Source organism: Microchirus variegatus (genome assembly GCF_963457635.1).
Source record: "Microchirus variegatus genome assembly, chromosome: 3".
In the NCBI taxonomy this organism is placed as follows: Eukaryota; Metazoa; Chordata; class Actinopteri; order Pleuronectiformes; family Soleidae; genus Microchirus; species Microchirus variegatus.
In genome coordinates this window covers 32,263,347-32,277,127 of record NC_139804.1, presented here as the reverse complement: position 1 = coordinate 32,277,127, position 13,781 = coordinate 32,263,347, and the positions used below count along the sequence as shown (strand labels likewise).

Genomic DNA, 13,781 nt, shown 5'->3' with positions numbered 1-13,781 from the left:
ATGCACGAGCTTTAACAATAAATCTTCTCCAGCCAATTCCTCCTGCTTTTTTTGGTGGCGGAGCTGTGAACCTGCTGCTGATCCTCGATTGAAGTCACACTATTTATACTTTGCGGCGCCTTGCCCCCTTGATCCGTGCAAATTACCTCCCCTCAGGAAACCGGGATGAGCCCCCACCTCCCCTCCTCCCCTCCACCCCCCCCATCCTCCTCCTCCTCCTCCTCCTCCTCTTCTTCTTCTTTCCCTTCACTGATAGAGAGAAGGAGAGAGAGAGAAATCATTAAGCAGCACAGTCGCTATTGGTCATTAATCCAAGATTGACAAGAAGGACTAATTAATTTAATTAAGCGCTCATTCGCTGCTATTGTCCTGAGTTAGTTTTTTAAACACTCGGGGGATGAGTCTCCTCTCTCTCTCTCTCTCTCTCTCTCTCTCTCTCTCTCTCTCTCTCTCTCTCTCTCTCTCTCTGCAGGGGTGTGGCTTAAAATAATCTGAACATGACAAGAGAGAGAGGGAGAGAGGGAGGGAAGCACATGGCTGAGGAGTTCTTCCTCACTCTATCTCTGTGATCTGTGGACAGAGGGAGGGATGGATGGAACGAAGGGGGCAGAAGACAGCGATGACATGGGAGAGAGAAGGAGGCAGAAGCGGAGCAGCTGGGAGAGAGGAGGAGAGAGGAGGAGGAATGAGGAAGGAGGAAGGAGGAGAGCAGCTCCAGTGAACACATTTGGCTTCATCCCCAGTTGCATATATACAGTTGGCTTTAGGCCCAGTCAAAAAATATGATCCTCAACTTTTCGGCCTGTTTCTGCACGTTGTCACGTTTGATTGGGTTTTGAAACGAAAATTTATATGCATCAAAATAATATTATTATTGTTATTATAATTAATATTTGGCATGTATACTATGTATAATATAATCCATGGGATGAAAGTTTGTGACAAATTATTCAGTGTTTCTCCTCTAACCATGTGTTGGTTTATGTTTCTAATCATGTATTTTGAATTATCATCATTAGTGCGGCTATACCGCTTAATATTAATTCTCAGAGGACTTTTCTTTTTTTTCTTCTTTTTTTTTTAAACCATTAGGATGTTAAACAGCAGCTAAACGTTTAATTATGGCGCCTCTCGCGCTGCGTTATTGCCATTGGGCTCACTAATTAACGGCTTTCTACACTCGCCTCTCCTCCTCCTCCTCCTCCTCCTCCTCCTCACACCTCCACCTCCACTGAAATCACTGCCTATATTTGCCAAAATAAATAAACAGCGTTTCAAATGCGGTGAAGGTAGAAGTGGAAGAGAGCAATTAAGAGAGGACAGGAGGGGAGTTCGCAGGGCATGTAACAGGATACAGTGGGATTTAGTGGGGGGAGAAAAAAAAAACGTAGGGATGAATTTGATACAAAATTAAGTGTGTTTATTGATAATCTATGTAAAGCCCTAATTCCACGCTCTAACAATTCCCCTAATTAAATATTAACGATGTTTCAACTTGAACCTGAGGCATTAATTACTGTTATTTCTGCTGCACCTTCCTGATCGAGCTCTCCTGCACATTTAAAGTAAAAAAAGAAAAACAGAAAAAACAACAACAAACAATTAAATACATGTTATATAAATTCATTGTAATTGTGTTCGTTTCACACCTTTATGTGTTTGTGAAATTCATGAAGTCTGTGTCAGGATGGTTTGGATCATGCGTTTGCAGCTTTCTGTGTTGCATTTATTATGTTCATCATGTGATCTGAGGTGTATCCATATATCTTAAAATATGCGAATAATAAACTAACATTTGTGATGTAAAGTATGTTATTCGAGACAAAAAAAAATCACAGTTTAAGAACAATAATAATGCAATGAATAATACCAATTATTCTAATAATAATAATGTCGATGATAATAATATTTTCTGTATGAAGCGTCAAAAAACACACTGTAAAAAGCACTTTATTTCGACAATTCTTTCACTTTTCCATCAAATATCTAAAAGAAACTCAATTATTTAGCTGCAAGTTCACTGAAAATAAACATGGGACCATTATGTTAATGTTAGGTCGTATTATACGTCTTAAGTGGCCACACTGAATAATAATAAAAACATATATGTTTTGACTCATTCGTGATCAAATCCAAACCAAACCAAACGCATATTAGAACACGAAACCAGAGCATCGATTGCTCTGTGTTCGACTCTGCTCGTCTGCTCTTAATCGACGTTCTCCAGTTTGACGCGCCTGGTCTTGTGCTCTCAGTGCACGGTGTAGTTGGAATCTCCGGGACGATTTTAAAGGTGAGGAGCGGGATTATCTTTGACTCATTTACACTTATAACCTCGTTTCCTCTCTCTGACACACGCGGTTTCCCCCTGCGTCGTTTGCTAGACACATACACGAGTCGGCAGGAAGCTTCAGTCACAACGACGGCTGCAGCTAAACATCACTTTAGCTGCACAGCTAGCCGGTTAGCTAGTCTCCATCAAAACACGTTATTATTAATAAAATGTACTCCTTTATATCTGTCCTGACGGGCTGTTACAGCGCATGTGGTGTTTAAATATCAACTGTCGCTTACTATAATGTTGTTGTTAAACTCAGCTACACGTATTAGTTATATATACAAAGTCTCTCTTCACATATCCACGGTTAACGTGGCTACACTATTTTAATATACCATTAAATGTGAGATAGAGTTATAAATATAGATATTGCTGCCTTAATGGAATCGTTTAACCTGACTACGTCGATGCTCCTTCGTTTATTTATGCTAATGTGTTAGAGATAGATAGAGAGAGAGCTCTCTCCTGCTCCTATGAGAAGCGGTTTTAACATCTTATCTGAATACAGGATATACACCACCGATATTTGCAAAGTCTAGAGCCAAAGTGAAGTTGAAAACATTTAATTTTACTGCAAACATTTAACGTGCCTCATTAGTTTGTCAATATGAAATAGCACTCAGATTATCTTCAACATTGTTATTTATGCTGCATTTGATTAACATGGGTATAACTTCATAGGAATATATAATTTCAGGTAAGGCTATGTTTGTACTAGTTTGAAGAGCATGTGCATTTCATTTGGTGGAGTAAGTTTGTGGAACAGTTTGACCAATGAAGTCAAGGGAAACAGAACTATTAGTTTCAGTAAATGCTCAGAAAAGAACAGTAGGGATAGGACTGTATGTGCTTAATCCCTTCGAACAATGCGTTTTGTTTGTTGCATTGCTATTTTTTATTTTTTTGTGTTCTTTATGATAATGTTCTAAATAAACACATATTCATTAAAATTTGATGCATGGAAGTTAACCAACTAGTATATGGCTGTATAACTAATATATAGTTGACACTGCTCCCTATATGACGCTCATTTGTACCTGCATTAAATCACAATTTAAAAGAGCATTTTGTAAGGCACTGGCAAATCTAACATGGAAACATGTTTGAAACTACGACTGCTACTGTATCTTTAAATAACACAAAAATTAGCAATTACCCGAAAAACTAAAGCAAAATTATTCACTTCAATAGGCTTACGCTGTTTTCACAATACTCTCTCAAGATATACCATACAGAAAATGCCTTACCTAACTAAGCTTACCTTAACACGCCTACAACTAACTAATACTACTATCAATTTTGATTACACACACAAAGGATTTGTCTTGAAAGAGTGAACGGGAAGCCCAGAGAGCAGGTTGAGGGGGGTTTTTATCGTCCAGTCCCCACATCACTTCTTCCACTCACTTTAAGCCAAGTCTTCTCTGGATAAACCACTCACAGTGTGCCACCTTGTTTGCTGACAACCACCTGAGACGCTGACCGTCAGAGAAACACAGAGACAGTCAGAATGAAGTTGTTGATGTCTTGAACTTGAATTGTGACTAGGCATAATGATGTTGTAGATATCTACAACTGGAATTGTAGATGTTTACACTTCAGTTACAGATATAAGCAACCGAATTGTAGATATCCTCAATGACAAACCTCATACACATGAATGGCAAAAGTGACATCATTCTGACTCGGTAAAACTGAATTGCAGACATCTGAAACTGGAGTTTTTGACTTGTAAGACTGACGTCAGAGATATCTGGTATTGTAATTTCACAAAGTCAAACTTGGTGATTAAATGAAAAGGCTTGTGTGTTTTGCCAGCTGAGAATGGGACGCCGCTCTTCTGACAGTGACGATGACAGTCGAAGCAAAAAGAAAAGAAAACAGCGCCGCCGCTCGTCCTCTTCGCCCTCGTCTTCGTCCTCGTCCTCCGGCAGCAGAGTGACCCGCAGCCGCAGGTCCAGTCGTCGGAGTCGATCTCGCTCCAAAGACAGACGGTAAGAAAACGCGTTTTGTTTGTATGAAACAGAGGGATCAGTGATGAACTCTGAGATGATGACGACTACGGAAGTGTCCTTGAGCAGCACAGTGTTATCCATCTTCAGGTGAACTGGCTGCTTATGGAAGGAACAGTTTGATTTATGGCAACTATTGTCATTATTGGTTCATATTTTCTTCATTAATCAATGGCTTGTTTGGTCCATAAAATGTCATAAAATGTTGAATTGTGCTTGAATGGCGTACTCAAGTACTTCATTTTTAATGATTCCTTTGTTATACAGAGCAAAGAACCCAGAAAATATTCACATTTTACAAGCTGCAAGATCAGAGAGTTTGTTTTAATTATTTACCCCCCCCCCCCCTCAATACAACTGTAGTTACTTAAAAAAAAAGTAATTGATTAATAATCAACATTAATAGAGGCAGATTCCTCATATAGTATCTTGATTATCCAGAAACACAAAAGCTTGACATTGTATTTATTAAGTAACACAGCATATAAAGTTTACATCATGTCACACAAGACGCTCAGTAATAATCAGGTATCTTGACATGTGGCTGTGCCAGTGGCTGGACATGGCCTCTTCCATTCATCATCCATCCATTCCTGCCACTGGCTGTGTGTAGCTGTTCAGACAAGGCCAGTTGATAGTAATTATTTATGAAGCTTGGTCAAGGTCCATTACTGCTGATGGGAAGTCATTGCCTGTCTGTCTGCACAGAGTAGGGCTGGGCAGCGTAAACCATGGTCTCTCATCTATTAGCCAAACGTTTTGATCAATTAACCAAGACAGCAGTGTGTGTGCATGTGTGTGTGAGAGAAACCAGTCCCTTTAATGGTCTCATCTGAAATACAACACTGTGAAGAATTTTTTAACCTGCATTCATACATACGTTATAGCGAGACCTCACATGTGGAAAAACAGAAGGGCACTTATGCTCCTGGCCCATGACATAAGGACCACATAATTAATGTCTATGGGCAAAGAGAGTAATTGAATCCATGAATGTGTGTGTGTGTGTGTGCACTCAACTGAACTCCAATTTTTCAATATTTATAGCGCAGGTTTAAAACAACTGAGGTTGACCAAAGTCCTGTACAGAACCACATTGATAAAATAGCAAAATATAAAACAATACAGTGCATGATAGCAGCCCAGGAAAAAAACAGGCTTCTGTGTTAACCATTGCACGCGAGCATGTGTTAGCTATCTTTTTTTCTTTTTTCTAAGCGCTACGTTGCGCACAACTTCTGTGAAAATGTGCATTTTAACACCACGTTCCAAAAACCCACAGCTCGCTACCGTGTGTTGCCTCTGTGTAGTGTATGAAGTGGTTCTATGAGGGCTGTGAAAATGATTTCATAAGGTTCCACTCATGGGATCCATCCTTTAGCATACTAATGGATCTTTGCTGTGCTACTCTAAGCGGTACAAATCTGGTTTGATAGTTCATCCTCTGTGTTATTTGTATTGCTTTTCCTTTTTCTTCCCTTCTATCTTGCACACTGCTCCCATAGGAGTGTGTGTTTTTGTGTGTGCTAAAAGATTTGGGTTAAACAAAAGAAGAGATTTTAAATAATGAATATTGCTCAAACTGTTTGAATAGAGAACGGGGGCTTCTGCATTTACATTCACCCCTGTAAATACCTCCTGGTACAGGATATCAATAGAAATATGGTGTGAGTGGTGTTTTGAAAATAGATGCTACACACACACACACACTGTTGTAGCCACATTAAAGAGCAACAGAGCACCAAGGGGCTCCTGTAGAGGAACTGTAGGGCAGCCTGCACGGCTCTGTTGTGCTGGGCCGTAGGCAGATGTGTTCACTGATGCAAAGTAGCCACCAGCGCTGCTCATAGGTGAGTTTGTTTGGAACATTAGGACATATTTGCTCTTGACTTGAACAGAAAGACAAATTACATATACAGTATTGACTTGTACAGAAGAGAGATGAATTCCAGATGATGTCTGAGCTGCTGATAACTGGTGAATTTATAGACAAACGTTGTGTGCGTAAATTAAGCTGAATGATAATTACTTACTTACAAATGTGTATACATTCCCATTTGCTTGAATGGGAGGATGGACTCGGATGTTTGGACTGCACTTTATACACAATTTATATGGCTAAAAATGCCTGCTGTGTTTAATGATAATTTGTTTTAAGAATCCTCCTGAATTACATTTATTGATGTGTTTTGTGTGTCCGTTTGCTCAAGGAGAAGACGGCGCTCCAGCAGCAGCTCCTCCCACAGTTCATCACGCAAGAGGAGGAGCCGCAGTGGAGGGAGGGACAAAGGGAGGAGCCATCGCGGTCACAGGTCACGCAGCCCAGACCGGAGGTAATGCCATCACTTAACCATTGTTAGTTTTTGCTTTTGTGAAGTTAATGCTCTGTTTGCTTGGTTTGATTTAGGTTTATTTTTTGATACTATCTGGTTTCAAGTAATATTGGAAAAATGCAAAGCTTTTAGTTTTTGCAGCAGAGTTTCATGCTATAATAATGGTCTAGAGCACATTATTGATATTTAAAAAAAGGTTGCATCAAGTATCCTGAGATGGAAGAAAGACTTGCAACATTCTCATTCACATGGTTCTTTGTATTACAAATCAGTATCTTCAGTGCCATTGCAGACTTTTCTTATTAAACAAGGAAAAGGAATTTTGGACGTTTACTGTGGCATAAACAAACACATCATTTTATATTTATGCCTCCTGTCAGCATTGGAGCCACATGGAAACTTGCATCTTAGGTGTGGATTGACATATCGCATGTGCATGCACTCATGTGTCTGTAAACTCCAGCTATCTGTTTTTATTATGCGAGTTTTAATGAAAGAGCGACCCAGAGACACAGCAGGTCAAATGCAACAACTGTCCAGTCTTTCCCAAAGCTCTCCTGGCAGCAGTTCTCCTTTCACTCATTAATGCAATTAAAGCACCATTACCCATACAAACTATGTTAAATTGTGATTGTTATTGATGTAGCGAGGGACTAAGTTATTCATGCAAGGCCGATGTGTACACACCTGCAGTACACTACACACACACACGCACACGCACACACACACACGCACACACACACACACACTCACATGCACCCATAGTTGTTTGTGTATCCTTTCAGAAACATAAAAGCAAAGTCTCTCCGTGTGGTGGTCCCTGTCATTAGCATAGCTAATCTGGTGCTAATGAACCAGTAAACTGCTGTTTTTAAATCCCTCACACACGCTTGGACACACAGGCACCTACACGCACAGATGCACAACTGAAGAAATGGTTATTTTAATAAATGCATGAGCAAGGCCCTTTGTTTGCCTGTGTATGGCTGCAGGTTAGAGCAGACATTTTACCCATGAGGAAACAAAAAAAGATGGTTTGAATCTTTTTATTACAGAGGTTATGTGAAAGAATGAGTCTGTTTACTCTTTTACTCTTTTACCTTTACTCGCGCTGTGTGCTTCCGCTGAATGCGTGTGTTGCATTTTTGCCTGATTGACGAGTGGGACACAAAGTCAGACACCGTTACAACATTAAAAGTGTTGTTTTCAGAATAAAAGCCCCAGTTTTGTAATCATTTTGATAACTTTGTTTTTGTAATTGTTTGGAGTATTTATACAGCATTTTTCTAGTTTACTAGTACTAGTGGGTAATGAATTTATTGAATGAAGTGTGTCTGCCTCTGCTCAGTTTGTCTAAATTGGTTTCCCGTTTAACGTGTGACTAGTTGTTAGCTTGTCGATCACCATTCAGTCTTCCTCCTCTACGTTAACATAAAAATATCCAATAATTTTGCTGTTGTCTTATTATTCTGTGTACTGACTTCATCTATGATATCCAAGTATTAGTTAGGGGTGGGAGCTCTGGTGCATGCACAGAGCGCTCCGGCCATCTTTAGTCCAACTGTAGTCCCGAATAACACAATCATTTGTTTTGTGTTTTTTTCCTAATGTCATGTAAAAGTACTGAGTGTTGCACTGAAACAGTTATTGGCTGAACAGTTTTCACACATTCCCGTCTACTCTCTGCAGTACAGCAGCGGCGATGGTGATTAAAGCATCAGTTGAAAATGGTGGCACTCGTGTGGGTGTGAGATAAAAGGTGGAAGGGATTTGGGAGATTTAGAACTACAGTCGATGACATTGGTGTTTACAAACAATGCCCTGTGATTAGCGGGGCTGCGTTGCGTAATCGGCTTAGCGGTAAGCGAGGAGCAGGTGGGTTGGGCTGGCATTGGCGGGTTTGCGTGGTGGGGTTGTTAGGAGGAGGAGGTGGTGATGGAGGTGGGGATGAGCAAAATGATGACAAAATTTATGCAGTTATGTGATGGCAGCTGCAATTTGTGTCTGCGAAAGTGAGTCGTTTGTGGCCACATGTGTGTTCCTCTCTCAGCTTTACATCAGTCGAGTGGGAATTTTGTGGTGCATGGATGTTAAGATGAAACGATAAGTCAATGAATTGATCAGTGTGATTATCAGTCAAGAATTAGCAAAAAGTGAGGTGTTTCTCTTGATTTACCTTCTCAATTGTGAAAATTGAACCTGAAAGATGTCAATGTTGTGACATTTGCATGCCCAAACATTAATTGAAAAAACAAAATGATGAGCAGATTAATAGTAATGAGGATGGCTTTATGAATTTACAAAGTAAGTGAATTAAGAGAAACCGCCTCAAGGTTTTCAGTGTTTTCTGCAGCACAGTGGAGCACTATTATAATATTGCCCTGTGTGTGTGTGTGTGTTTGTGGGGGGATTACTGCATATTCTGCACCTGCCGAAGTCGTGGAATGAAAGCAGTTTGGTGTGTACGGTGCACACAGGTGCTCTGGCGGTCATTAGTCAGTTGTGTGCGAGTCTGGATGAGGTTGCCTGAGCTGGCTGAGATGCTGGCTGATGGATCAGAGGCGGATTGAGTGGACAGGACCTCATGATTTATACGCAGATGGGATATGAGCCCCCCCCCCCCCCCGGCACCCGGCCACACCAGTGTGGCTTCAAAATGAGAGAGAGAGGGCACGTGCAATGCTCAGAGAGAAATAAGATGAAAAGTTGGAAGAGAATGGGAAAGTCGGGATGGAATAGGTTGAGTTAGTGCAGGGCAGGGGGCAGAGAAGGTCCTTATGGAGTAAAATGAAGAGGGAAGACAAAAGCGAGCATTGGTAGAGAAACAGGTTTGGCATGAGAGACAAATTATTCAGTAGAAATGGGAATAATAACGTCTGCATCGGAATATTGCAGGGGGAGAAGATTAGGGCCCTTGTGGGTTGAAGGGAGAGAATATTATCACCTTATTTTCAATCTCTCGTGTCTAAATAAAAAATAAAGACACAAATGAAATAAGAATAATGCTCTCTATCATGTGTTTACATCAATCGCTGCTTCCTCCCGCTCTCTTCTCTTTCTCCATTTTTCCCCTGCCCTCAATCAGAGAAGGGCTAGGTCCCCCAGAGGCAGTCAATCTTGCCCTGAAATGTAAAACAGACAAGAGGAGCAGATTACCTATTTGCCATTAATGTTTATTCTCTTTGATGTGAGCAGGCATATCAAGCTGTGTGTGTACGTGTGAGTGAGAGAGAGTGTGTATGAGGTTGAATGAGCGTATGCATGTATGTGCACATTTGTGTGAATGCATGTTCATGGGGAAGGGTGGGGGGGGGGGGTGTCATGGACCAGTCCACTGGGGCAGAGCAAAGTGGAGCACAGTGGCAGCAGCGTACAGTGATGTGATGTGTACCCAGTCCAACAAAGACGACACGGCCTCTCATCAGTGCCGGATCACAGGCACATCTTTAGGTGAGCTCGGTGGAACGGTGTAGCGCTGGGCTTCTGTGGGCAGACGCAGCAGGGGTTAAATGTGTGTGGCTCAGTCAGTCATTCTGTCAGACCTTGACTGACTCAACAGCTTTAGAGCCACTGTTGGAAGACACACACATGACTGGCAGGTGTGACAAGTCCACCACTTGACCCATCAAACAGAAGCTGAGCATTAAATTCGTAGTTGGGTGTTCACACACACACACGCACGCACAGATACGTGAGCGTAAACTGCAGGTACACACAAACGCTAACATTTTCCTCATTAATATTTCAGGGTTGCGTGGTGTTGAGTTAGCAGGGCAGAGTGCTAGCGTCAGGGTTTAGCCCTGCTAACACTGGGGAGGTTTCATCACTGGGATGCTGTCATGACATGAAAGAGAGTGAGACCTCTAATTATCTGCTTTTAACCGCAGAGGAGATAAACGAAACTAAGCCCACCACCCAGCAATCGAGGATAGCTGTCCAGAGTCGAGATTATCTCAGTCACAGTGGAGCCACAAAGGTCGAGATGAATCCAGAATGGTCAAAGGACAACGTGTCAATGGTCATGTAGAAGTCATTGTTAATTAATCTTAGCTTGTCTTTTAATGTGCCATCTGTTTTTCAGTTATTGTTCTAATAGATGTGTTTTTATATCTAGCATTTGAACTTTTAAATATTAACTAATTGCCATTACATTCAAACCATAATCAAATGAATCCACCCAATGCTTTTTAAGTCCATCAGCTCCACACGACTCTCAGTGTTTCCCAGGATAGAGGTGTTTAGAACTATGTGTTGCTAAGTGACATTTCTGCACTGCACACAGGAAATAATTTGTTTTATGCCTCAGGAAACTAAAACGCTGCGCTAGTAAAGTGAGGTGACTTCAAATGGGTTACATTTTAATAAATAATAATAATAAATAGTTAAATAGTTTTGTTACCTTTTTCATAACAATGCTACTTGCTGTTGTCAAACATTTTTTAAATTACAGATTTAACAACTTGGATATATTTTAATTAGTGTCCTGTTATGCTATATTTAGACAGAGCTAGGCTCACCTTTTTCCCAATCTTTTCCAATCTTTATGTTTAATTATTATTAACTATACCTATTGCTGAATTTGGCTGCAAATGTCAAGTTATTTCTTTAAGGCCGCTGACATGAAACATAGGATGTAATAATAATGGTAATGATAATGAGACACTTAAGTGACACCCTTAGGGACATTCTCCTGTCTCCTTTGGAGAGTTCAGAGGTCAGGGATGAGTAAAGATCAGTGCCCAGAGCAGAGAGTTTCAGTGTCTTGGTCAGAAACATTTAAAGCTGGTACTCCTCTAACCACTCAGCCACCCCGCTGTGTGTTTGTCACCCCTTGAACACTGTGCTCTGTATATTGTTGAACTCCAACTCTGCTTTCCGGACTGGAGATCAGCCCGACTCCAGTCGCACATGCGTGTGTGTGAAGTGGTGAGCAATGACCTGGTATTTATTTCACACAGCAATTTTCCCCGAGCATCAGATGAGGTGTCGTACATCTGCTAGATCGCTTATCCTGCCTCGCGCTAAGACGGAGCGTACACAAGGTCACGCAGACAGCTGTGGAAGAGGGAGGGCCGAGGTCAGGAACTGTAGGGAAGAAAGGACAGGAAAGGAAGGTGGGTTAGCTAAGTGCAACAAGACAGAGGTGGAGTTAGGAAAATCAGTTGAGTTTGTTATGGGTAGAGCAGTGAGAGTGTGGCCACACTGCTTCTCAGCCATATCCCTGTCAAGTGACAGGGTGGGAGACGTATATTAATCCACAGTGTTGCAGGTGGTTTAGGGTGTTGCAGGCTTCATAAGGGAAATGGCCCGGAGTGTGTTTTGATGACATGACAAGTAAAATCTGGTTTCCTCGACAAACCGCTGAGATGTTGCCATGATGATAGAACCATAAGGCATGATGTATTGTCCTGATGGATAGAAAGTAAGATGAGGAAGAAAGCAAACGATCACTAAAATCCATTTTCTTCTATAGGTTGCGGTTCGTCACATTGTGCTGTTACACTTTTGTTTCTGCTATCTTATGTTAGTCTAGACGGTGTTAAAGTGATTGTTTTCATCTGTCTGTTACTCCACGGTCTTCACACATCTCTGCTGCACCCTCTTCCACAGAATGACATTTTGTTCTTTCGTCCTTCTTCCCCTATTACCAGACTTGCAGAGTGTTGATTTAAACTGAAAGATGACCTGGTTTAGTTCGGCTGCGTCTTCTCTACTCCATAAAAATCAACATGCTTCCAGTCGTGAGATCTGAAAGCGTTTGTTGTTGTGTTTCTCTCTCTCTCTCTCTCTGTTGTCTTTTTTATTTATCCGCTGTAAAGGCCAGTCAAGCGCTGCTCAGCTTTGTTGTCAGAAACCTTTATTTACCAAAGGGAGAAATAAGTGACTGACACAGACAGCCTCTTTCATCCCTGCCTCGCCGCAAGCAGTGTTCCCCTCTACCACCAGAGGAACCCCCCCCTACCCCACCTCCCTCAACCCTCACTTCTGCCAAACCAGTCCAACCACACACCCCACTCCACTGCCCCCCCCCTCAATCGTGCAGCCTCAAAACACACTAGCCCTCTCCCCTGGGTAGCAGCCTAGCTGTAGAGTCTGCGCTGAGTAACAAACACACACCTCACAAAAGGCATCACACCAGTTGTCTCGGCACAGACGATCAAATGAGTCCGATGGTCACAAACTCAGACTACCGTAACATTAAAGCGTTGTCTCTTTTCCTCTTTATTATCCATATGTTTGGCAAACAGGGAGCTGTGATGGATAAAACCTGCGTTTGAAATCTTCAAGTGTGTGAAGCAAAGGGACGAATCAGTCAGTCCACTGATTTGTGTTTAAATATTAGCAGACAGAAAAAGTGAAATGAGATAACAACAACATCCCTACCCTCGTAAACTGTGATGTAATACTGTGTTTACCATACCTTTACCTCAGTCTTCCTGTTCAAACAGAAGCAAATACTTGTAGGTTGCACATAGTGGCTCTTGAAATGCAAAACACTTTTGAATGTGGAATACTATTCCTTTGTTTTGCGAAAAGGTCTGTGGTGTAAGTCATGTTTTCTATATTTTATAATATTTAATACGTATTTTGTGTCCTCACTAATATTTTATAGCCGTTTAATTTAATACACTCGCAGAATAAAAAAGTCAAAGGTACGAATTGTAACTGATTAAATATTGTGTACAGCGTCCATTCATAATATACATTATCTTACACGGTCAGGTTCAAGACCTTATAAGAATAAAAGAGAAACCTAACAGGAACACAATGAGCAAGCACTTGGCAGCAGTGGAGAGAAAAAAAATCCCTTTTAACAGGAAGAAATCTCTGATAGAACCAGACTCGGGAGTGCACGGCCATCTACCTCGGCCGGTTGGGGTAGGAGAGAGGAGATAAAAGAAGGGGGAAGGTTAGGCTTAGGGTTAGTGAAGGAGAGAAGGGAACGAGAGAAAAAGACAGAGGAGCGATTGAGACCAACAATTATCCTCATATCATCTTCTTGTCCATATAAAAAGATTAAAATAATTATTTATTATATGAGGCATCACTTCTATCCAGAGCTTCAGTGTATTTAAATATAGACTGGTCTGGTTTCAC

The 13,781-nt window shown here is 41.3% G+C and overlaps 1 protein-coding gene across 1 annotated transcript in view; it reads left to right on the top strand.

Moving 5' to 3' along the window:
* Nucleotides 1–2,274: 2,274 nt before the first annotated feature.
* rsrc1 (arginine/serine-rich coiled-coil 1) overlaps nucleotides 2,275–13,781 on the top strand; it is a 131,293-nt gene continuing 119,786 nt past the window's right edge. Inside the window, exons 1-3 of the mRNA XM_083886059.1 lie at nucleotides 2,275–2,293; nucleotides 4,157–4,332; nucleotides 6,561–6,683. Of these exons, the coding sequence (XP_083742185.1) occupies nucleotides 4,163–4,332; nucleotides 6,561–6,683 (293 nt within the window). The 5' untranslated portion in view covers nucleotides 2,275–2,293; nucleotides 4,157–4,162. The remainder of the gene's footprint in view (nucleotides 2,294–4,156; nucleotides 4,333–6,560; nucleotides 6,684–13,781) is intronic.